Genomic DNA, 23,446 nt, shown 5'->3' with positions numbered 1-23,446 from the left:
CCTCCGCCGCAAGACCGCGGCAGAGGAAGCAGCTCAGAAGCAGTGCAAAGATCACTAGCATCGCAATCTTATCTGCAGGCTGTTCCTCAAATGTAAACGGTGCGGGGAGGCCAGGGGTGAGCTGGACACCAATGGGAGGCCAGGGGGAACACGCAGGCCTTCCGGAGGGGGGGGGGGGGGGTTGAGCAGCCCTTTGGGGTGGGGGATGGGACAGGCCTTCAGGAAGGACAGGCAGGCAGGCCTTCAGGGATACAGGCCTTTAAGGGGGGGGACAGGCCTTCAAAGGGGACAGGCAGGCCTTCACGGGTGGGATGCAGGCCTTTAAGGGGGGGACAAGCCTTCAATGGGGGTAGACAGGCCCTCAAGGGGGGACAGGCCTTCAGGGGGGACAGACCTTCAAGGGAGGGACAGACAGGCAGGCCTTCAGGGGGGATGCAGGCCTTCAAGGGGGCGACAGGCAGTCCTTCAGGGGTGGGATGCAGACCTTTAAGGGAGGACAGGGCTTTAAGGGGGGGGGACAAGCCTTCAGGGATGGTGGTACAGGCCTTCAGGGGGACAGGCAGGCCTTTAGGGGTAGGGTGCAGGCCTTCGGGGGGGACAGACCTTCAGGGGATGGGGGCACTAGTGTAGAAGTACATGGAGGAAGAGAAGGAAGGGGGCAGTTCAAAGTGACGTGCATATGCCGAACGTTGGTGGGGGGAAGAAATAATGGGTCTGAAAACAGAGGAGAGGGAGAGAGATGATGGACAATGGGATTTAGGGAGGGAAGGAACAAAAAAGGAAAGAAGTTGGACACAAGGGATGGTGTGGAGGGGGGATAGAGATACTGGATAGGAGGGTAGTTGGGAAAAGAAAAGGAGAGATGGTGGACCCTGGGGTGGTGGGGAAGGAGGGAGAGATGCTGGATGAAAGGGTAGTTAAGAAAAGGTGGATCTGTAGAGGGAGACGAAAAAAAGGAAAGATTCCAGACCTCCTGGGGAGGGAAGGGAAACGGAAGGGGAGGACAGAAATGGCAGATGGATGGTTAGCAAGCAGAAAGAAGGAGACCCTGGCAAGCAGGTTATCAGAAGACAACCAGAACCTGGGACCAACAAGATTTGAATAATGACCAAACAAAAAAAGGTAGAAAAACTAATTTTATTTTCTATTTTGTGATTACAATATGTCAGATTTGAAACGTGTATCCTGCCAGAGCTGGTGTTAGACTGCAAACGTGAGCTAGGATTTAACAGAGAGAGGAAAAGTCTTTTTTGTTTGTTTATTTTGTTTACACCACAGTACCAGTGTGGTTAGGAGAAGGCAAAGGGGGTGAAGAGGCTATAAAATAAACCCACCAGGATGTTTGGAAAAAAAACCCCAAAAGGCTGAATCGAATCAAAATTATTTTTCCTGAATCGGGCAGCACTACTGTCTATTCCCTCATTCCACCTGCCTCTGACATATTGATCATTCCTTTTTTGCTCTTTTCTGCCTCTCTCACCCTTCTTTTAACTTTTCAGCTACCTATCAAATTTCTATCTTATTTACCATTTCCCATCTCATTCCTTTCTCAGCCCTCCATTCCCTTTCATCTTCAAAATACTCCCAATTTCCATATTTCTGCCCTCTGTAATAACTATCCTTCCATCCGTTTCCTTGCCACCGTCTCTTTCTGGGTACTTCCATTCTCAGTGTATTCCTTTCTCCACCTATTTAGCCCAGCATCTGTTCCCTGTCCCTTCTCTCTTCCCTCCTGAACTCGCCCGCATTCTCTCACTTTCTTCCCTTACTCCCGTTTACAAGCACCTCTCCATCAACCCTGCTGCTCTTGCATCCAACATCGTCCTCTTTCCTCCCTCTCCCTCCCTCTCATCCACTCCCTTGTCCATCTGTGTTGTCTTCCTTCCTTGAGCCCTTGGTCCAATATCTCTCTTCCCCATCACTCAGTGCAGCATTTTCTCCCTTCTTCTGCCATATCCAACATTTCTATTTCTTTCCCCCTGTCCACCATCTCTCTCTGTCTCTCCCTTCTGGATTTTTGTAGGATTAATATGAGGTTGTGTGTTTGCAGGTTTACCAATCACTGTGTGGATGAGGGGGGGAGTTAATTACTTCTGCTGCTGCTGGCCGCTCATCTTTAGCACCCGGAATGCAGGACATGCTGTGGAGTTGTTCTCTTGGTCCTACGACTGAGTGCATTTAGCTAGAAATCTGTTCACAGCAACTTCCTTCTCTGCTTTTGAGTGTTCCGAGGCTGGCCATCATCACCCAGCACAGCAGGAATGATGTCAGAGAATCCAGAGAGGCACGAAGTAGAAGATGGTGAGACCCTAGTGTACCACGAAAGGCAACGGCTCGAGCTCTGTGCCATCCACGCATTGAACAATGTCCTACAAGAGAAGCATTTCAGCCAGGAAGCGGCAGATGACATCTGTAAGAGGTAGGCCGTAGTAGTGATCTTTGATGACAGAGTGAAGAGCGGGAGGTGATGGATCCACTCCTCTACCTCTCTGGGTAGAACCAAACCCTGGAGACAGTACAGATAGGCAGGGCACTCTGAGAACAGGCATCTTGTGGTGCAAGAGGGCTTCGTACTGAGAGAGTTTGCTTTGTTTTTCAGGCTCGCACCAGATTCACGCTGGAACCCACACCGCAGTGTCCTGGGCACAGGCAATTATGATGTTAATGTGATAATGACAGCTCTTCAGTCTCTGGACTTTGCAACTATATGGTGGGATAAGCGCAGGTGGTGAACCTTATTTCATTCTGTCTTGTACATCCCATTAATTTCCCTCTGCAGGGCAGAAATCTCCTCTACCTCCAGTGTAGTCTCTGTTTCTTCCTTCCCAGATATTGGAGAGCGCCTCTAAAAAAAACCTGGGGTGTCCCCAGTTTGCTCTTTGTTTTATTCCCCCACCCATTGGGACTGACCGATTTTTGTTTCCTTCTCTTAGGAATCTCAGCGATTAAAATCTTTTGTTCTTTTGTAACACGTAGGTCCTTGGAGCAACTGGAACTATGCAATATCCATGGTTTTATTGTGAATATCCCGTCAAGAGTCTCCTTGGGCTTACTTTCACTACCATTCCGGCGTAGACACTGGATTGCTGTACGGAAGATTAATGGACTTTATTATAACTTGGATTCAAAGCTGAAAGTGCCACTAGTGATTGGAGATGACACAAATGTCAGGTAATCCTTTTGCTCCTCTTCCATATAATCTGGAAGGAAACTTTGTGCTGGTTAAAATAGTCTTTCATCTCCTCCTTGTAATACTGTTGTTTAACAAAAAGGCAGAGATTACAAGGGAGGTGGTGGAGAGGAAAATGATGACATGATTCCAAAAAGCGAGGGAAGAACACAGAGGATCTCTAATCAGAAAAGGAATGGTACAAATTGAAGAACTAAGGCTGGTACGGTCTGTGTCCTGTATATGGCAATTTTGTTTAGGATGGGCAGGGGAGGGTTTGGATGGGGACTCCAGTAATTTGGAACATGAGGACAGTGCTGGGCAGACTTTTAGGGGCTGATTCTATAAATGGGCGTCTCGATGTCCTGGCCTGTCACGGGCTTCAAGAGGTGTAGCAAGTGCCAGCATACGATTTCTCTTATGGACCCACACCGTCAGTGCCTCAAGTGCCTTGGGCCGAAACATCAACCGCAGTTGTGCCTGCGCTGTGCTACGCTACAACCTCGAGCCTTCAACCGTCGTATTTTGGTGGATCAGCTCTTCGGGATGGAGGGATGGATTATTCCTCTGATTCCTCGACTTCGAAGGCGGTCTTGACTTCGACCGAGGCCCCTCCTGCTTCAGTGACTTCCACCTCGAGCCTCATCAGACTTCCGTCGTTTGCAGCGGCTCTCTCTTCAACGACATCTGCTGTATCTTCCCCTGTTTCCTCAGGTCAGATAGTTCAGCAGCTATTTCCACCGGTAGTGATTAAAGTGCCTAAGGCACAATCACACTACCTCGGTGGAACCTCCAGCCAGAGCAGGTGGTCCGGTTTCAGACGCGGATCCAACCTTGCCGGCTTCCTTCCAGACCATGTTGGAGAAGCAATTCATTCAGTTCCTTACTAATATGGGCCCGAAGCTTCTTCCTCTTTTCCCCCCTGGGCATTCAGCAGACTCCCACGTGGTCGAGCCGCTTCCTTTGCCTCAGTCTGAGCTTATACACTCTTTGCAGGGAGCAGAGTCTCTGCGAGTGACTGGTCTGGCATCAAAGCACGTAAAGCAAGGAGCAAAATCTTTGCAAGTGCCTCAGCAGGAATCCTCACACTCTATACAAGGTGCAGAGTCTTTGGGAGTGCATCGAGGTTCCTCCACCAAACCTCTGGAGCTTCAATCTACAGCCTCCAGTCCTATCCATTCTTCGATAGCATCTGCTGCTTCTGTCTCCGAGGCGAAGTCTCCTCGATCTTCGAGATCTGCTTCCAGGCACAGTTCTCATCGATGATCGAGGCCTTCATCGAGGCATACATCCAGGCATGATTCTTCTTCTAAAGAACGACCTTCTTCAATTAAGCCTCAGTCTCTTCCTCTTTCGACACCGTCTCCTCGAACGAGGTCTCCAATGCTGAACCTCGAGGAAGCAGCGGTTTCAATTACATTGTCTAAGTCTCCATATTCTTTTGATACCTTTTTTCATGCCGAAGCTTCATCTTCGACCCAGGCTGCCTCGACGTCCTCGAGTTCTTTGCGAGGCAAACCATTGGCGGATCAGCTATCTTTCTCATCTTTTCTTCGTCAGATGGCTGTGGACTTGGATCTTCAATTGGATACTGGCTCCAAATACTCTAACGAGTATCTCGAAGTCATGCATCTTCCTCAACCTCCAGCAGAATCACTTAAGCTTCCTCTTCATAAGCTTTTGAATCAGACTTTTGGTCGATGTCTGTAGACAACTTTTACCATACCAGCTGTTCCAGGAAAATTGGACTCTAGGTATAAAACTGGGCATCGCAAAGGGTTTGACAACTCAGTTATCTCAATCCCTGCTTGTCGAGTCCTCCTTGAAGAGGCCCTATCCTTCCAAGGTTTATGCCACCGTTCCTCCTGGTAGGGAAGGGAAAACTATGCACAAATTTGGACGTAGCATCTATCAAAATACTATGATGTCCTCTAAAGTCCTCAATTATAATTTCCATTTTATTACTTATTTAGAGTTCATTTCTCTATTACCAAAGTTCTTGACTTATTTGGATACTCAAAAGCACTTTGAATTTCAAGAAGTCCTTGCTTCTTTATCTCAACTCCGATTGCATCTCCTCCAGTCATCTTATGATGCCTTCGAGTTGTCTGCCCGAGCAGCTGCTTGCTCTGTAGCTATGCTTCGTCTTGCCTGGCTTCGTACCATTGACATGGACCCTAATCTTCAAGACTCCTTAGCTAATATTCCTTGTGAAGGCAATGAATCTATCGAGGCAGCCACCAAGAAATTGTCTAACCATGAAAAATCCTTTGCTTCTATTGTCAGACCTAAGCCAAAGCAGGCTCCTGCCAAACCTGCACGCCCTGCTCCTATCTATCAACAGTGTTTTACTCCGAGGACGGCTCCTTACACTCGCCCTCCTCTTAAAAAACAGCAGCCTCTGAAGCAACAAAAACCTCAACCTTCTGCTGCACCTAAGGCTACTCAGCCTTTTTGACTGTTTACAATAGAGCATAACCTCCACCGTTCTGACTCTGCCTTCTTTTCCCCCTATAGGAGGTCGTCTCCATCTTTTTTACCATCGATGGATGACAATTACATCTGACCTCTGGGTACTTACCATCATCAAGGAAGGATACTCTCTTCATTTCACTCAGGTTCCTCCAGACCTTCCTCCAAGAGAGTATCCTTCCAATCCTTCCCAGACCGCCCTTCTTCTTCAGGAAGCTCAAGCTCTGTTTCATCTCCATGCCATCGAACCAGTTCCTCTGGATCAGCAGAACAAGGGGTTTTACTCCCGTTACTGGATCTCAAGGAGGCCTACACTCATATTCCCATTCATCCGGCCTCCCGTCAATATCTCAGATTTTGGGTGGGGAATCTGCATTATCAATACAGAGTGCTGCCCTTCGGCCTGGCTTCATCTCCCAGAGTGTTCACCAAGTGCCTGGTAGTGGTAGCAGCAGCTCTAAGGAACCATAGTCTTCAGGTATTTCTCTACCTCGATGACTGGCTCATCAAAGATTCAACATCTCAAGGGGTTATTGAAGCGACCCAACGGACTACCTGGTTCCTACAAAGTTTGGGATTCGAAATCAACTTTCCCAAATCCCAGCTTCAGCCCTCTCAGAATCTACAATTCATTGGAGCTATTCTGGACACTGTCCAACTCAGAGCATTCCTCCCACAACAACGTCTGGAAGCTTTTCTTCAACTCTGTCACACAGTGTCTTCCATCTCAGTGAGACACATGATGGTACTCCTCAGTCATATGGCCTCCAAAGTACACGTGACTCCTTTTGCCAGACTTCACCTTAGAATTCCTCAGTGGACCCTGGAAACTCAATGGACGCAAGTTTGCGACCCACTTTCTCAACACATAAGTCATTCCTTCATTGAAGCAATCTCTCCGTTGGTGGATGCTCTCTTCCAATCTCTCCAGAGGCTTGCTTTTTCAAACGCCTCCCCATCAGAAGGTCCTCACGACAGATTCTTCGACCTACGCTTGGGGAGCTCATCTCGATGGTCTCCGTACTCAAGGCCACTGGACCAGTACGGATCGTCAGTGTCATATTAATCTGTTGGAACTCAGAGCGATCCTCAAAGCTCTCAACGCTTTTCAGCATCTTCTTCACGACCAAGTAGTCCTCATTCGGACGGACAACCAAGTCGCCATGTATTATATCAACAAACAGGGACAGGATCTGCCTCCCTTTTGTCAGGAAGCTCTGAAGGTTTGGGACTGGGCAATACGCCACAACACCTTCCTCAAAGCTGTCTACATTCAAGGGGCGAAGAATTGCATGGCGGACAACTTGAGTCGTCTTCTGCAACTCACGAATGGACTCTCCATTCTTCACCTCTTCATCACATTTTTTCACAGTGGGGAACGCCTCAGATAGACCTCTTCGCAGCTCCCCACAACCACAAACTGCCTCAGTTCTGCTCCAGGATATACTCTCCTCATCACCTCGAGGCAGATGCTTTTCTTCTGGAATGGACGAATCTCTTCCTATATGCATTCCCTCCATTTCCTCTCATTCTCAAGACTCTGGTCAAGTTGAAGAACGATCATGTCACCATGATTCTAATTGCTCCTCGGTGGCCAAGACAACCTTAGTACTCCCTTCTCCTTCAACTCAGCAGCAGGGAGCCATACCTTCTACCAGTTTTTCCTTCTCTGCTTACACAGAGTCAAGGATCTCTGCTTCATCCCAACCTGCAGTTTCTACACCTGACAGCTTGGTACCTCTCAACATAACCCCTCTTCAGTTTTCTCAATCTGTAAGAGACATTTTAGAAGCTTCTAGGAAGCCTACCACTCAACAATGCTATCACCAAAAATGGATTAGATTTTCTACATGGTGTTTTTCTCATCATAAGGAGCCTCAGCATTCCTCCTTATCTTCTGTTTTGGATTATCTTTTGCCCTTATCCGATTCTGGCCTCAAGTTTACATCGATCAGAGTCCATTTCAGTGCAATTTCGGCTTTCCATCAGCCTATTGAAGGGAAATCCCTCTGCTCATCCGGTGGTTTCCAGATTCATGAAAGGACATTTCAATGTCAACCCTCCTCTCAAACCGCCTCCTGTGGTTTGGGATCTCAATGTTCTTGCTCAACTGATGATGCCTCCATTTGAACCAATTGACAAGGCTCATCTGAAGTATTTCACTTGGAAAGTGATGTTTGTCATTGCCCTCACTTCTGCTCGATGAGTCAGTGAGCTGCAAGCTTTAGTTGCTGATCCACCTTTCACGGTGTTCCATCATAACAAGGTAGTTCTTCGTATTCATCCGAAATTCCTCCCTAAAGTGGTATCAAAATTTCATCTCAACCAATCCATTGTTCTTCCTGTGTTCTTTCCTAAGCCTCATTCTCATCCTGGAGAAGTAGCTCTTCTTACTCTGGACTGTAAACGTGCTTTGGCCTTCTATTTGGAACGGACCAAACCGCACAGAACTGCTCCTCAACTTTTTGTCTCCTTCGATCCAAATAAGTTGGGACATCCTATTTCTAAACATACCATCTCCAACTGGATGGCTGCTTGTATCTCATTCTGCTATGCCCTGGCTGGATTACCCCTACACAGTAGAATCACAGCCCATAAAGTTCAGCTTCAGTAGCTTTCCTCAGATCTACTCCTATTGAGGAAATATGCAAGGCCTGCTATCTGGTCTTCGGTTCATACCTTCACTTCTCACTATTGTCTGGATACTTTCTTCAGATGGGATGGACAGTTTGGCAAACAGTATTACAAAATTTATTCTCCTAAATTGCCAACACTCCCACCATCCCATTTTGATTAGCTTGGAGGTCACCCTTATGTGAGAATAGGCTGCTTGCTTGTCCTGGGATAAAGCACAGTTACTTACCATAACAGGTGTTATCCAGGGACAGCAGGCAGCTATTCTCACAACCCACCCACCTCCCTTGGTTGGCTTCTCTGCTAGCTATCTGAACTGAGGAGATAGAAACATAGAAGATGACGGCAGAAAAGGGCTACAACCCATCAAGTCTGCCCACTCTGCTTACCCCACCCCCTGTCTATGCCCTAATGACCCAATTTCCTTATCTTGACCCTCGTAGGGATCCCACATGGGTATCCCATTTATTCTTAAAGTCTGGCACGCTGTCTGCCTCGCTCACCTGCACTGAAAGCTTGTTCCAATGATCAACCACTCTCTCTGTGAAGAAATACTTTCTGGTGTCGCCATGAAATTTTCCGCTCCTGAGTTTGAGCGGGTGCCTTCTTGTGGCTGAGGGTCCCTTGAGAAAGAAAATATAATCTTCCACTTCGACACGTCCCGTGAGGTACTTAAATGTTTCGATCATGTCTCCCCTCTCCCTACGTTCCTCGAGAGTGTAGAGCTGCAATTTGTTCAGTCTCTCTTCGTACGAGAGACCCTTGAGCCCCGAGATCATCCTGGTGGCCGTCCGCTGAACCAATTCAATTCTGCGCACATCTTTAATGTAATGTGGCCTCCAGAATTGCACACAGTACTCCAGATGAGGTCTCACCTTGGCCCTGTACAACGGCATTATGACTTCAGGCTTTCGGCTAACGAAACTTCTATTGATACAACCCAATATCTGCCTTGCCTTAGATGAAGCCTTCCCCACTTGATTGGCAGTTTTCATGTCTGCACTGATGATTACTCCTAAATCTCGTTCTGCTGAAGTCCTAGTTAAAGTTTCTCCGTTCAAGAAGTACGTCCTGCATGGATTTCCGCTTCCGAGGTGCATGACCTTACATTTCTTAGCATTGAAGCCTAGCTGCCAGGTTGAGGACCAACTTTCCAATGTAAGCAGGTCCTGCGCCATATAATTCTGTAAACTGCATTCACTTACTATATTACATAATTTGGCGTCATCGGCGAATAGTGTTATTTTACCTTGAAGCCCTTGAGTCAGATCCCCTATGAATATGTTGAAAAGGAGTGTACCCAGGACCGAGCCCTGCGGCACTCCACTGGTCACATCCGATGTTTTAGAGAGGGTACCATTAACCACCACCCTCTGAAGTCTGCCACTCAGCCAATCATTGACCCATGCAGTTAGTGTCTCTCCTAACCCCATCGATTCCATCTTGCTTAGCAGCCTGCGGTGTGGGACACTGTCAAAAGCTTTACTGAAGTCCAGGTACACGACGTCCAAAGACTCTCCCAAGTCCAACTTTCTTGTTACCCAGTCAAAGAAGCTGATGAGATTGGATTGGCAGGACCTACCCTTGGTGAATCCATGCTGACTGGGATCCCGAAGATTCCCTTCATTCAAGATCGTGTCCAATTTGCTTTTAATTAGTGTTTCCATGAGTTTGCACACTATTGATGTGAGACTCACCGGTCTATAATTCGCAGCCTCTGCCCTGCAATCCTTTTTATGCAGAGGAACAACATTAGCTAATTTCCAGTCCAGGGGAACTTTCCCCTTACTTAGGGAGAGATTGAATAGCTCAGCCAACGGTTTCGCCAGTATATCGCTCAATTCTCTGAGTACTCTTGGGTGCAAATTGTCTGGTCCCATGGCTTTGTTCACCTTGAGTCTTGCCAGTTCACTGTAAACTTCACCTGGTGTGAACTCAAAATTCTGGAACGGGTCTTCTGTGCTTTGTGTTGCCTTCAACTGCGGACCGTGTCCCGGTGCCTCACAGGTGAAGACTGAGCAGAAGTATTCATTCAGTAGTTCGGCTTTATCGGAATCTGCTTCCACGTAACTTCCGTCCGGTCTTCTAAGGCGTACTATCCCGCCTGTGTTCCTTTTTCTGTCACTAATATACCTGAAGAAGGATTTGTCCCCCTTTTTAATGTTTTTTGCCAGAATTTCTTCCACTCGAAGTTTTGCCTCCCTAATTGCCATTTTGACAGCTGTAGACCTGGTCCTATATTCTACCTTTGCCTCTCTTTTCTCCGTGCGCTTGTAGGAGAGAAACGCTTTTTTCTTCTCCTTAATGAGGTGCGAGATCTCCGCGGTGAACCATTGGGGTTCATTGTTTCTTTGTCGTTTATTTACTGATTTTATGAAGCGGCTAGTTGCTTCATGTATGGTTGATTTCAGTGTTAACCACTTAGCTTCTACATCATCGGTCTCCGCTTGGTCCTGCAGCATCTGATGGACGAAATCTCCCATGCGTGCAAAGTCTGTGCCCCGGAAATTGAGTACCATTGTTTTCGTGTTTGATCTAGGGAAGCCTTTCCTAAGGTTGAACCATACTATGTTGTGGTCGCTGGAGGCTAGCGTATCTCCTACTGAGACCTCTGAGACGCTTTCCCCGTTGGTGAGTACCAGGTCGAGGATCGCCTGGGCCCTAGTGGGCTCCGTTACCATTTGTTTGAGAGGGAAGGAGGGAGGGAAGGTGTGTTTGCATTGTCCTGTTGTCCACAGAGAACACCTGCTACAGGTAAGCAACTTTAGTTTCTCTTTAGATTCTATTAACAAACTGTTTCTAAACCCAAAGTCCAACTGGCAAAGAAGTCTTGGGGGGGGTAGTGTTCAGCATACCATTCCTATCTGTGGAAAGCACAGTTACTTACCGTAACAGGTGTTATCCAGGGACAGCAGGCAGATATTCTCACAACCCACCCTCCTCCCCTGGTTGGCTTCATAGCTAGGTATCTGAACTGAGGTTCCTCACAGGAGACGCGCGCCCTAACTCGGGCGGGAAGGCACTCGCGCATGCGCAGTGCAGCACTCGGAAGCTCTTACAAAGATCTTCAAGCAAGTCTGCTTTTGAGGCTGTCCGCTGCGGGGCTCCGTCAGTGACGTCACCCACTGTTGAGAATATCTGCCTGCTGTCCCTGGATAACAACTGTTACGGTAAGACTACGGTCTTATTTAGGTAAGACTAGAGAATTTAGGTAAGAACTAGGGTCCGTTTACTAGGTTTATTTAGGTAAGACTAGATAATTTAGGTAAGAACTAGGGTCCGTAAACCGTGGTCACTGCAGTAAATCCACAGGAATGGAGACATGTGCAACTGGTTTACCGCAGGAATGGGGAAAAGACCTTTCACCGTCCCGCAGGAATGGACACAAGACCTTTTACCGCCCCACAGGAGTGGTGAAAAGTCTTGCTCCTGTGGTAAAAAAATTGCACCCGTGTCAGACTCAGCATCTCCTCCCCAGACAACAAAAGGTAGAAAAAATAAATTTTATATTGTGATTTTAATATTTCAGATTTGAAATATGTATCCTGCTATAGCTGGTATTAGATCGGGGACCCCAAAGCCCAGGCTGTGCTTCTTTAGCTTCCAGTTGGCTTAGGGCTCTCTCTCTGACCAGGGGGTAGTTGCCTTAGTTGCTCTCCCCTAACACTGTTCCTGCCATGTGTGACTGAAGTATTCTGTTAGCTTGATTTTTCTATGTAGCAGCTTTCTGTAGTAATTTGGTTTCTTCAGTTTTCACAATAGTGGAGGGGATATTTGTGAAAGGGAGGGGAGATGGGTTTTGTTGATCCTTGCTCTGTATTATTTGTTTATAATAATAATAGTAATAATAAACTTTTACTGATAAAGACAGGAGTCGCCATTCAACATATAACAAGTAATTGGAAAAATTATAGTAGATTAAATTATACCTTTTGGTGGAATTCTTTATGTCACATTTATAAAATGGAAAGCATAATTGCTTTACAAAAAGATAATTATAATAAATTTATAAAGATCTGGGGGCCATTGACAGCCTACTGTAATGAATAGATGCTGTTTTATATTGGAAGTATATTGGTAAAAGGGGGGAGAGGGGAAGGGTGGGTTGTCTAAATTATATAGAAGGTTTGAACATATAAATAAGAGTATTTATATATTTTTGTTTAAATATGAATGGAGTGGGTGGGAAGGGAATAATCTTATGTATCTGAATATATTAAGAAAATTCAAGAGATGTATTTAATCTTACATGTTTTATTAATTGTACACTTGATGTAAGTTTTTAAAAATGAATAAAGAATTATTAAAAAAAAATGACAATTGTACAGAGTATTCTCTTTTTATACTTTAATAAAATAAGTTGGTATAAAATCATAACTATTCGAGGTTTGTGCAGATGGGATCTGACAGTTTGCAGGGTGGGGACGGGAACTGAGCTCGCGGGGACGGGGTGGGAACGGTGATAAATTTTTTCCCGTGTCATTCTCTAGGTAAGACCTTAATCTCTATTTCTGGTTTGGTTTTCTTTTCCAGGCTTTTTCTTCAGGAACTTATCTCGCAAGGACTATGTGAAGTTCTGCTTGTTGTACAGAAAGATGTTGAGGCCTTTGGGACTTGGCTGAATTCTGAATGATGAAAGTTTTGGACAGAATTGTGCATGAGAACCAAACAGTGAAACAACTTTTTAATCTTCTTAACTCTCTGTTTTTACAAAACTTTGTGCAAGCCGAGCTGCCACTCCTGTGCCTGTTAAGGAACTTGACGAATAGAGATGCTGCCTTTTCACTTGAGTGCCTCTCGAGGATAGCGCCTGTTATTACTTGAAGAAGAGTGTCTACCCTGGCTTTTCCAGACAGGGCTTCTGAAAACCATGCTGCTCACCCTATAGCCAGACAGGTTTTCTGGGTAGCTCACTAAATGTATAAGGGAAGGATTAGCGTGGCCCAGAGCATTGATTATTAATTTATTTCTTGTGCCTATCTTGAAAACCTGACTTAAGGCTGTCTCATTGGATGGAAAGCTACTGCCTTGGGGTTATCCTTGCTTTTGCTCATTTTTTGCTTGCAGCTGAAAGGATCATTTATTTTCCCTGCCATAAATATGAATGAATTTCTCTTCTCACAGTTATTGTATACTCAGTACTTTTATCTTCCACACAGGGGTGCAAGTGGAACTATTTATTTATTGTTTTTGGCGTGGGCTGAAATCCTGGCAGCACCATCCTGTTCTCTGAGAGTCTGATAATGAACCCTTTGCACCAAGTAGCTAAACATCCTAAAATGTGTCTTCATAGATTTCCAGTACCCCAAAATGCTCACTCCAAAACCTGCTATGGTGGGTCTCATTTGTTTCCCAAAAGCAAAACTGGCAAGGGGTTTAAGGACGGTGCCTTACCCAATCTTAAGGGATCAGTAGTTATGACTTAAAGAACATTACCAAAGGAGGTCCAGACCCTGGACATCAGATACTCAGTCTGTCACTTGGAGGGAACTCTGCTGTGACTGGCCAGTTGCAATGTTAAAGGGTAAAGGACGGGGGATTTGATATACTGCCAGTGAACATTTTATTCTATGCAAGTACATTCTCTGTCCCTAGTGGGCTCTTAGTCTGGGGCAATGAAGGGTTAATTGACCTTGCCAGAGTCACAAAGAGCTGCAGTGGAAATCAAACCACTGAAAAATGCACCTTCAGATATGGGGAGACCCACCAGGTCACTTTGATAGGAATTTCGGAAGGACAGACTGACTGCTGTGGCAATCTTGGCTCACCGCGAGACTGCCCTGTCACAGACCCTTGAGTGAAATACTGGAACAGATGCCAGGCTGTTCAATGTGTCCTCTAGGCTCCAGGGTGAAAGTGATAGGGACAGACAGCTGCTGGCTCTGATTTTGGTTCCTTTGCTGTCGGACTCCACTGTCTCTCTCACTCCTTCCTGAGCAGTTTGTAGAGTTCCTGGTCCTGTCAGCTGTGGATTTGGGGGTCTTTTTCCTTGTGTCCAGGGGGTTATAGACTATGCTATCCTCTCCTGCGGTAGTGCTACACCCTTACGGTCTTCCTGTATATCCGCAGGCTCCTCCCTGCTACCCTGGCGTAGTTCAGGTAAAAACCTTTCACATTCTTTCTGATCTTTGTCTGCTTTAGCCTCGCAGCTTTTTCTTCATCTATAATTCTGCTGTTTGATTTCTTTCCCTGTGAGCCCTTTTCATGTCTGAAAGGTTTCTTAAGCTTTCTCTTTTAGGATCTTGCCAGGTACTTGGACCTAGATTGGCTACTGGGCTTGTTGGACCTTTGGTCTGACCCAGTGCTTCTGTTTTTGTGGTGTTTACTTTCCTGATAAACTGCCCAAACTTTGTGGCTAAAACATCACTCTGAGTTGGATAATGTACATAAGCTGCTTATCTCTTAAGTGCCGGACTTGTAGAGGAAACAATTTTCAGGGTACGTTGAAGGCCAACTGTTTTTTTCTAAAATGCTTTCCCTAGAAGGGCAAATGGAGCATTTGGAGCAGAGCATTGTCTTAAGTGACAGCTGGTAATTATCCTCTTGGGGTCACGTCATATCGATGAGGGTGAGAGTTCTCTAGCAGTAGAAATGAAGGATGTTTTATGTCCAGAGAAAGCTCTGCCTTTCCCCAGCAACTGGATTTGGTACTAAAGCCCAATTAAGGTCAACCTGAGGATCTGGAAAACAGGGGCTATAAATACATGAATGGAAAAAAGACCTAAGAAACAAGCGTGTGTGACACTGGTTACCCACAGATCCATCCCAGCACACAAAAGGCAGTTCATCAAATTTGTAAATAATTGTAAACCTGTCCAAGAGATGACCTGTTACGTGCAGAGGCTTCCACTGATAAGGAAACCAAAAATAAGTGTCTGTTTCAATGTTGTTCGGTGTTGTCTTCCACCCACCCCCCAAAAAGGCATTATATCAAGCAAAAGAATAAGCTATCCCCCCCCCCCCCAAAAAAAAAAAAAAACCAAAACAACCCGGAGATTTGTATTGGCATTTTTTGCTGATTAAGTTTTGTTTTGTAATAAATCTTTGAAAATTGTGATTTAGACAATGCAAAACCCTGACTCTTTTCATTGCCTTGGAGCAGTGTGTGTGTTTTCCCTGAAATTGAGAGGGGATCCCCACCTACAGAAAAGGATTTTAGTGTTGCATTTTCTCAGGAATGCTGATTATCACTCCCATTCTGTTCTGTCAGAAGTTCATGAAAACCTCGCGCTTTCAGCAAACATCAGAGGGAAAACGTGAAAATTGACACCTTTTGTGCAGGGAGCAGTGAAAATGCAGTCTGTGGGTATCATTTGCCACAAGCAGGGCTCATGGGCGACATTCTCTGAAAATGTTTTTGGAGAATGATGCCCATAGGCTTCAAACTGACCTGCTTCTCTTACACGGTGGAGCACTGCATGTCCGTCCGCCCCACACCTCACCCCCCCCCCCCACACACACACTCTTATACTGCGGGAGAGCACATTTTTATACCATGAATTTAGGCAAGAACTGCTGTTTAGCAGGATGAATGGATTCAAAACTTCCCCTCTATGTCCCATCAGCATGTAAGTGTTGTGAAAGAGAACAAACCTAGAGAGTTACACCAGTTTCCAAGTTTATTCCAATTTGAGTTACAACCCATCATTAAAATTTCTGAGCGGTTTACAAATATCTCAATAATAGTATAGAATAAAGAGGTGGAGGAAACTGGGTTAATGCTGTCAAGTCATCATGGCAGAAAAAGAAGCCATAAAGAAAGGTAATGGATTTTCCTGAATGACGGACACGGGCTAAATGCATCATTGAAAAGGAATATTTTAAGTTGGACTTTGAAGGGAGATTATTCTATAACCCAGGACCAACTGCTAAAATAAACACGATGATAGATGGGGAGGAATAACTGAGAGATATTGTTGTGATCAGCGAAGTGGTGTTGGGGAACAAAAAAGTATTGTGAGGGTGAAATCCATGGAGCCTTTTGCCTAGATTTCAGAGAGAATGGTTCTGCCAAATTTCTGCACCTGTTTTTTTTTTATGAGGCTAAAATGTTTATGGAAAATAGCAGCTGCATGTTACGGCATTTCTTGATCAGCCCAAGACACATCCCTGGAAATTCTGCCTCTAGATGCTGGTGAAAGTGTGTGTACTTTTAGCCCCTCGGAGGAGAGCCGTAGAAATCAGAGGAGAGTATTTGCCCAAGGGAGGGTAGGTATGCAACAGCTGGATCTGAGTGACTTGTGATTAGACAGAGCTTAGAGTTATCATGCAGCAGATATGAGTTTCCAGTTCTTCAGTGGTCAGGAGACGAGATTAGGACTGTGCCCCTCGCAGCTGCCGGACTCTATTTATAGGAAAGGTAAAAGAGGACTGAGACCCGCATCCAGGCGCTGTCTCTTGACAGCTGTCAGCTCATTAATCTGGGCTGTAGTGTAGACAGAACAGACACTGGGCTTCTTCATTCTCAGCTGCCATGTAGTAGCAGTATACCTGATATGAGGACAGCTTTTTAAATGCCCCACAGGGATGGGAAGTATATGGGACGTTTAGCATTGCATAGGTTACCCTCTTTTAAAGGTTTCTAAAAATAGCTTTGTTTTCTGTTGGCACTGGAGAGAAGCAAGAACAGGTCGAGTACTTTGACAATATATACATACTTTTTCTTTCCTGATCTACGCACATTTTCACTGTAACATACTAGGGGGGTGGCAGAGAGACATAGGAGGGGAATATGGCCCCCTGCACAAAATCCTGAGGGGGGATCCACAACAGTACCTGGAAGAGGAGATGCAGCCCCTGTCATTGCAGATTCATGGTATGTGACTGCCTAAAACGCCAAGTATCAGGGAAACCTGCACATAGTTTTAACCAGCACAGGCACTAATCTGTTTTAGTGTGGTTTTATTCTGTTGGAAAGGCGCTCACAACAGCAAAACTAGTATGAAGCAACCAGCAGTGTCCTGGTGGAGTCTGAAAAAGTGTGCTTTGCACAGACGGTGTTTGGCTGCAGCATCCTGGCCGACTTGAGGGGAAATGACAGGGCTCATAATTCAGCCTGTAAGGTTTGTTTTTGTTTTGTTGGTTTTTTTTACCATAATGGCAGGTTATCTTTCCTTCCATGAGCAACACCTGATTCTGGTCAGCCCTAATGGACAAATTCAAACCTGAGCCTTCTGTTCTGCAGAGTTGTCCAGAATTACCCATAATTTATACAGTAAATAGATATTGTGTGTCATTCAGAAGAGGTGGTAAATCCCCATGGAATGAGAGTCATCAGGTAAGATACATAAATTTGCTGAATTATAAGTGTCACAGATTTAGTTGAGATGTTCTGTGTTTCACTGTTGGCTTCAGGTTGGTTTAGTTATACATTTTCATAAACTGCAGGATCCTCTTAGTTATAGGCCCACCCAAGCTCTGCCCCAGATCCCATCCCCTTTACTTATTGTAATGCAATTTTTTCCATTCACTTTTTGCATACCCAGCAGATATAAATTCTCAAAACTGACACATTTCAATCACTATATTGAAAATAAAATCAGTTTACCCACTGGCGATCCTCTGCAGGCTGCTGTAATTAGCTTTAAAGGTGAGACCAGGAGGGAAGCTGGAGGACACTAGAGAGAAGGGGGAAACATGCAGGCCTTTGGCGAATCGGGCAGCGCTGGCGCTTTACCATGTAGGGAAGTCAGCTGGTAGGCACCTCTCTTCCTCCTCAGTATGCTGTGGCAAAGGTACACTAGTGTGCCTCGGCATACGGTTTGAGATACACTGCTCTAAGGAGTGGCCTGGTGTGTGCAAATAGTTTTTCATGTCAGCAACAAGTTCTAAAACCCACCCCAAAAAAATCACACATAGGGTAATTAATTTGGTTTAGTTAATTTTTTATTGTTTATTTTTGTGAGCGATCAGGTAAAATGTCAGCAATTGCTCACTTGCTCCAATTATAGGGAACGTAGTTCCTAACCCAGTCTGTCCCTTTGGGGCTCACACTGAGGGCACAGACTCCTGCGTGAAACAGCGTCAATGGCTTTGCCAAAATTAAATACACCACATCTAGCATTCCTATCTATCTATACTGCAGTTGCAGAAGTACTTACACCTGATGAAAGAAAACAGAAAAAGCCCTACCAAAGTCCCTAACTTTTCCTCAGCAGTTCTGTAAGTTAAGAGAAGCAGCTACCTTCGAAATCTTATTAAAAAAAATGCATTGTTAGTTCAATAAAAAGGTATTATCTTATTTCCTTTGTTCTTTGTTAAAAAAAAAAAAAAAACCCAAAGAGGGAGGGGAAAGAAAACCGTTTGCAATGTCTTCTAAGTGGCTGTAAATCAAAGATCAGTGCATAGATCTACTCAGACATGTTTACCATGCTCACATAGTAACATACATACATAGTAACATAGTAGATGACGGCAGATAAAGACCCAAATGGTCCATCCAGTCTGCCCAACCTGATTCAATTTAAATTATTTTTAAAAAAAATTTTTTTCTTCTTAGCTATTTCTGTGCAAGAATCCAAAGCTTTACCCGGTACTGTGCTTGGGTTCCAACTGCCAAAATCTCTGTTAAGACTTACTCTAGCCCATCTACACCCTCCCAGCCATTGAAGCCCTCCCCTGCCCATCCTCCCCCAAACGGCCATATACAGACACAGACCGTGCAAGTCTGCCCAGTACTGGCCTAGTTCAATATTTAATATTATTTTCTGATTCTAAATCTTCTGTGTTCATCCCACGCTTCTTTGAACTCAGTCACAGTTTTACTCTCCACCACCTCTCTCGGGAGCGCATTCCAGGCATCCACCACCCTCTCCGTAAAGTAGAATTTCCTAACATTGCCTTTGAATCTACCACCCCTCAACCTTATTATGTCCTCTGGTTTTACCATTTTCCTTTCTCTGGAAAAGATTTTGTTCTACGTTAATACCCTTCAAGTGTTTGAACGTCTGAATCATATCTCCCCTGTCTCTCCTTTCCTCTAGGGTATACATATTCAGGGCTTCCACTCTCTCCTCATACGTCTTCTGGCGCAAACCTCCTATCATTTTCGTCACTGAGCTCATCACTTCTGAGCTTCATTTATGTTTTCAATGCTCAACACGTGGTAGCGATTTGTAGTCCAAATATTTTAATTTCATAGTTTCCTATGTTTTGGGGGAAATGTTTTAAATTGATGCGCATCTCTACTGAATGGCCTTACCTTCATGCATAGGCCTTTAAGAGATTTCACTGCACATGAGCCACGTGTGGCAGTACCTCCATAATACGATAGACCAGTGATTCATGAACCTGTCCTGGGGGATCCTCAGCCTGTCGGGTTTTCAAGATATCCCTAATGAATATGCATGAGGCAGATTTGCATGCCTTCACCTCACATTCTACTCAAAATTCAGACCAAGGGAGATAGCTGGCTGTCTCCCGTGGTCCACGGCAAACCCAGAAAATCAATTGTATCGTATTTGGTAACAGGCATTGAATTTCCGGGGTTTTTTTGACTGGCTGAGACACAGCCGGCTAAGTTAATATTCATTGGCTGACTGGCTAAGTCCTAATGGCCAATGAATAACCTGTTTCTTAGGCGGGTCTATCTAGCCACTGAACTTAGCCATTTGCAACGTGGCAGCCAATCACCGGTCTATCCACCGAATGAGAGATTCAATGGGAGAAATCCAGCCATCTGCTGAATATCGGTAGACAGTCGTCTTTGTGTTATTTAGCCAGTTGGGAGCCATTTCCGGCTGGCTAACTTGCCATGGACATGTTTTGTGAGTACCTGAGCAATGTATATGATAAATGGGGTTCATATGCTGTGAAAACTTTAAGACAAAAAATAGAACCCTATATGGAGGAGGTACAACAACAAGCTAACAAATGAAAGAACCTCCCTCACCCCAAGAAGTCTACAAAGATTAGGGAAAAGAGATGAAGTCCAACTCCAAACTGAGTAAAAAATGAAAATAATTCTATAATTTAAGAGTATTAACCGGACAAGCCCTCAGTCACACAGCAACCTCTGGAAACTCCAGGGAAAAGCTGTCGCGGGTTTACACCCAGAAAGGTGTTAACTGCGAAACATCCCCGGGCTTGCTCCGGATAATATTTGTAGTGCTTAACTAGTGCAAAATGTGCAATGTGTGAAAAAACTCAAATGAAAAAAACACACATTATCAAAATAAAGAAGGAATTCATCTCTTACCCCTAAGCTGGGGGCCAAACTGGAAAGTTAGTGTCCAAATCCAACCAAGCTCAAAAATACACAGCCTGTAAGAACTTAGCTTCTCCGTGTGTAGTGGAGATGGTGATCCATAAGCAGTAAATGAAGTAAACGTCCAACGGACTCCGTTTTGGGGGTGAACACCCCCTTCCTCAGGAACCGCACTGCTCGATGACTCTCAAGTTCGTGAATGAAGCAGGTTTCCCTGGAGTTTCCAGAGGTTGCTGTGTGACTGAGGGCTTGTCCGTTTAATACTCTTAAATTATAGAATTATTTTCATTTTTTACTCAGTTTGGAGTTGGACTTCATCTCTTTTCCCTAATCTTTGTAGACTTCTTGGGGTGAGGGAGGTTCTTTCATTTGTGAAAACTTTAAGAACATAAGAATAGCCTTACTGGGACAGACCAGTGGTCCATCAAGCCCAGTAGCCTGTTCTCACGGTGGCCAATCCAGGTCACTAGTACCACTAGTACTGGCCAAAACCCAAGGTGTAGCAGTATTCCATGCTACCAATACAGGGCAAGCAGTGGCTCCCACCATGTCTTTCTCAATAACAGACTATGGACTTTTCCTCCAGGAACTTGTCCAAACCTTTCTTAAAACAAGCTAATGTGTGCTTTCAAAATTTAAAAGGAAATATTAATATTTTTTGACTTTATAAAGGAATGCCAGGGACAGGACATTTTAATTGGAATGCGCAATCAATCTCTCAGAAGTATTTGGAGGGGGTGATGGTGGTGTAAAGTGAGGTTACTTACCTGTAACAGGGTGTTCTCCAGAAGAGGTGCTGTAAGAGGACTTGCAGAGACAGAGATCTTCACTGGGAAATCATTGCTGGGGAAAGGAAAACTGTACTAGGTAAGCTCAGGGACTTTATTTTAAGTACTAGCAAGGGAGTTTAAGAAATAGTTTTTTCTTAGCATAGAAAGTCTCTGTTACAGTTCATAGCTAGCATTTAAAGGGGCTGTTTTAAAATTGCTATAGTATTGGTATAAAGCACAGCTAATAGGCATAGGAAGCCTCCGTTTAGACCAGTGGTGTCAAAGTCCCTCCTCGAGGGTCGTAATCCAGTCAGGTTTTCAGGATTTCCTCAATGAATATGCTTGAGATCTACTTGCATGCACTGCTTTCATTGTATGCTAATAGATCTCATGCATATTCATTGGGGAAATCCTGGAAACCCGACTGGATTGCAGCCCTCGAGGAGGGACTTTGACACCCCTGGTTTAGACATTTTTTCCCTCCCACCCACCCCATATCTCAACTCTTCACCAGCAACCATATACCCGAGCCAGCCTCAGCTCTTCCTAAGACATCACTTTCTAGTTCTATGGCCAGGAAGTGATGTCAGAGGGACAGCCGAGGCCAGCATGATCTGCAGGCTGAAGATGCAGCTCGTGCCTGCAAGGAGTTAAAGTATGGGAGGGCAGAGAGGTACTGGTGCCCTCACATCAAGTTTCAAGTTTATTAGTGTACTAGCTGATGCCCCGGCATTGCACGGGTATTTAATTATAGCAATAACACTGTAAATGGATTCAAATAAAGACACTTTATAGTGGTGAATGAAATTATTTTTTTACAGCTTAATAAAAAGTACAATATTCAAATTATAATGTGAAATATTTGACAAAATGAATACAATACAACTAACACAAAACGTGATTATAAACAACAATTTTAGTTTCACCTCCTGGAGCAAGAACATATAAATTCTTGGGTGAACCCACCCTTGAGCAAGCAACATAGAGTTGTGGGCCGCGAGACCCCCAGAACATATCACCCCAGGTAGTGAGGGATCAGCATACCAAGTTTCGTTCAAATCGGTCAAGCCGTTTTTGAATTACTGTGAGAATGGCAGCTTTTTACATTTTTTCCATTGACATGAATGGGTGAAATCTGATTTTCTGTTTGTAGCTCCGACCACGTGTGCAGGTGGGCCGCGAGACCCCCAGAACATATCACCCCAGGTAGTGAGGGATCAGCATACCAAGTTTCGTTCAAATCGGTCAAGCCGTTTTTGAATTACTGTGAGAATGGCAGCTTTGTACATTATTTCCATTGACATGAATGGGTGAAATATGATTTTATGTTTGTAGCTCCGCCCATGTGTGCAGGTGGGCCGCGAGACCCCCAGAACATATCACCCCAGGTAGTGAGGGATCAGCATACCAAGTTTCGGTCAAATCGGTCAAGCCGTTTTTGAATTACTGTGAGAATGGCAGCTTTTTACATTTTTTCCATTGACATGAATGGGTGAAATCTGATTTTATGTTTGTAGCTCCGCCCACGTGTGCAGGTGGGCCGCGAGACCCCCAGAACATATCACCCCAGGTAGTGAGGGATCTGCATACCAAGTTTCGTTCAAATCGGTCAAGCCGGTTTTGAATTACTGTGAGAATGGCAGCTTTTTACATTTTTTCCATTGACATGAATGGGTGAAATCTGATTTTCTGTTTGTAGCTCCGCCCACGTGTGCAGGTGGGCCGCGAGACCCCCAGTACATGTCACCCCAGGTAGTGAGGGATCTGCATACCAAGTTTCGTTCAAATCGGTCAAGCCGGTTTTGAATTACTGTGAGAATGGCAGCTTTTTACATTTTTTCCATTGACATGAATGGGTGAAATCTGATTTTATGTTTGTAGCTCCGCCCACGTGTGCAGGTGGGCCGCGAGACCCCCAGAACATATCATCCCAGGTAGTGAGGGATCTGCATACCAAGTTTCATTCAAATCGGTCAAGCCGTTTTTGCGTGATCGAGGCACATACATACATACACACATACATACCTCCAATTTTATATATATATATAGATTTGATTAATCGCCTATTAAAATTACTAAGCGATGTACAAAATCAATAAGGAGCAATAAAAAGAAACTAACAATATACATAATGGTTACATATTATACATACATGAGTCGGGAGGAAAAAAGGTTAAAAGTTACAATTTTTAAATT

The 23,446-nt window shown here is 44.9% G+C and overlaps 2 protein-coding genes across 8 annotated transcripts in view; both read left to right on the top strand.

Annotated features, from left to right (window-relative positions):
• The window catches only part of JOSD2 (Josephin domain containing 2), a 37,063-nt gene extending 23,667 nt beyond the window's left edge, over positions 1-13,396 (top strand). For all 3 annotated transcript variants that reach the window (XM_033959847.1, XM_033959846.1, XM_033959845.1), the window contains exons 2-5: positions 2,051-2,419; positions 2,600-2,725; positions 2,977-3,171; positions 12,809-13,396. In XM_033959847.1, the coding sequence (XP_033815738.1) occupies positions 2,262-2,419; positions 2,600-2,725; positions 2,977-3,171; positions 12,809-12,908 (579 nt within the window). In that variant the 5' untranslated portion in view covers positions 2,051-2,261 and the 3' untranslated portion in view covers positions 12,909-13,396. The remainder of the gene's footprint in view (positions 1-2,050; positions 2,420-2,599; positions 2,726-2,976; positions 3,172-12,808) is intronic.
• A 156-nt stretch (positions 13,397-13,552) lies between these two features.
• LOC117367378 (RNA binding protein fox-1 homolog 3-like) overlaps positions 13,553-23,446 on the top strand; it is a 46,449-nt gene continuing 36,555 nt past the window's right edge. Inside the window, exon 1 of one of the 5 annotated variants that reach the window (XM_033959836.1) lies at positions 13,553-14,374. In XM_033959836.1, coding sequence (XP_033815727.1) covers positions 14,288-14,374 — 87 coding nt within the window. In that variant the 5' untranslated portion in view covers positions 13,553-14,287. Of the gene's footprint in view, positions 14,375-16,429; positions 17,091-17,385; positions 17,553-23,446 lie in introns of those variants that run through there. The other 4 variants (XM_033959842.1, XM_033959835.1, XM_033959834.1 and 1 more) reach the window with 4 other exon arrangements.

This window comes from Geotrypetes seraphini, chromosome 10 (assembly GCF_902459505.1).
Source record: "Geotrypetes seraphini chromosome 10, aGeoSer1.1, whole genome shotgun sequence".
Lineage (NCBI taxonomy): Eukaryota > Metazoa > Chordata > Amphibia > Gymnophiona > Dermophiidae > Geotrypetes > Geotrypetes seraphini.
Note: the sequence above shows the minus strand (reverse complement) of the source record. Positions and strands in the feature narration are given on the sequence as shown.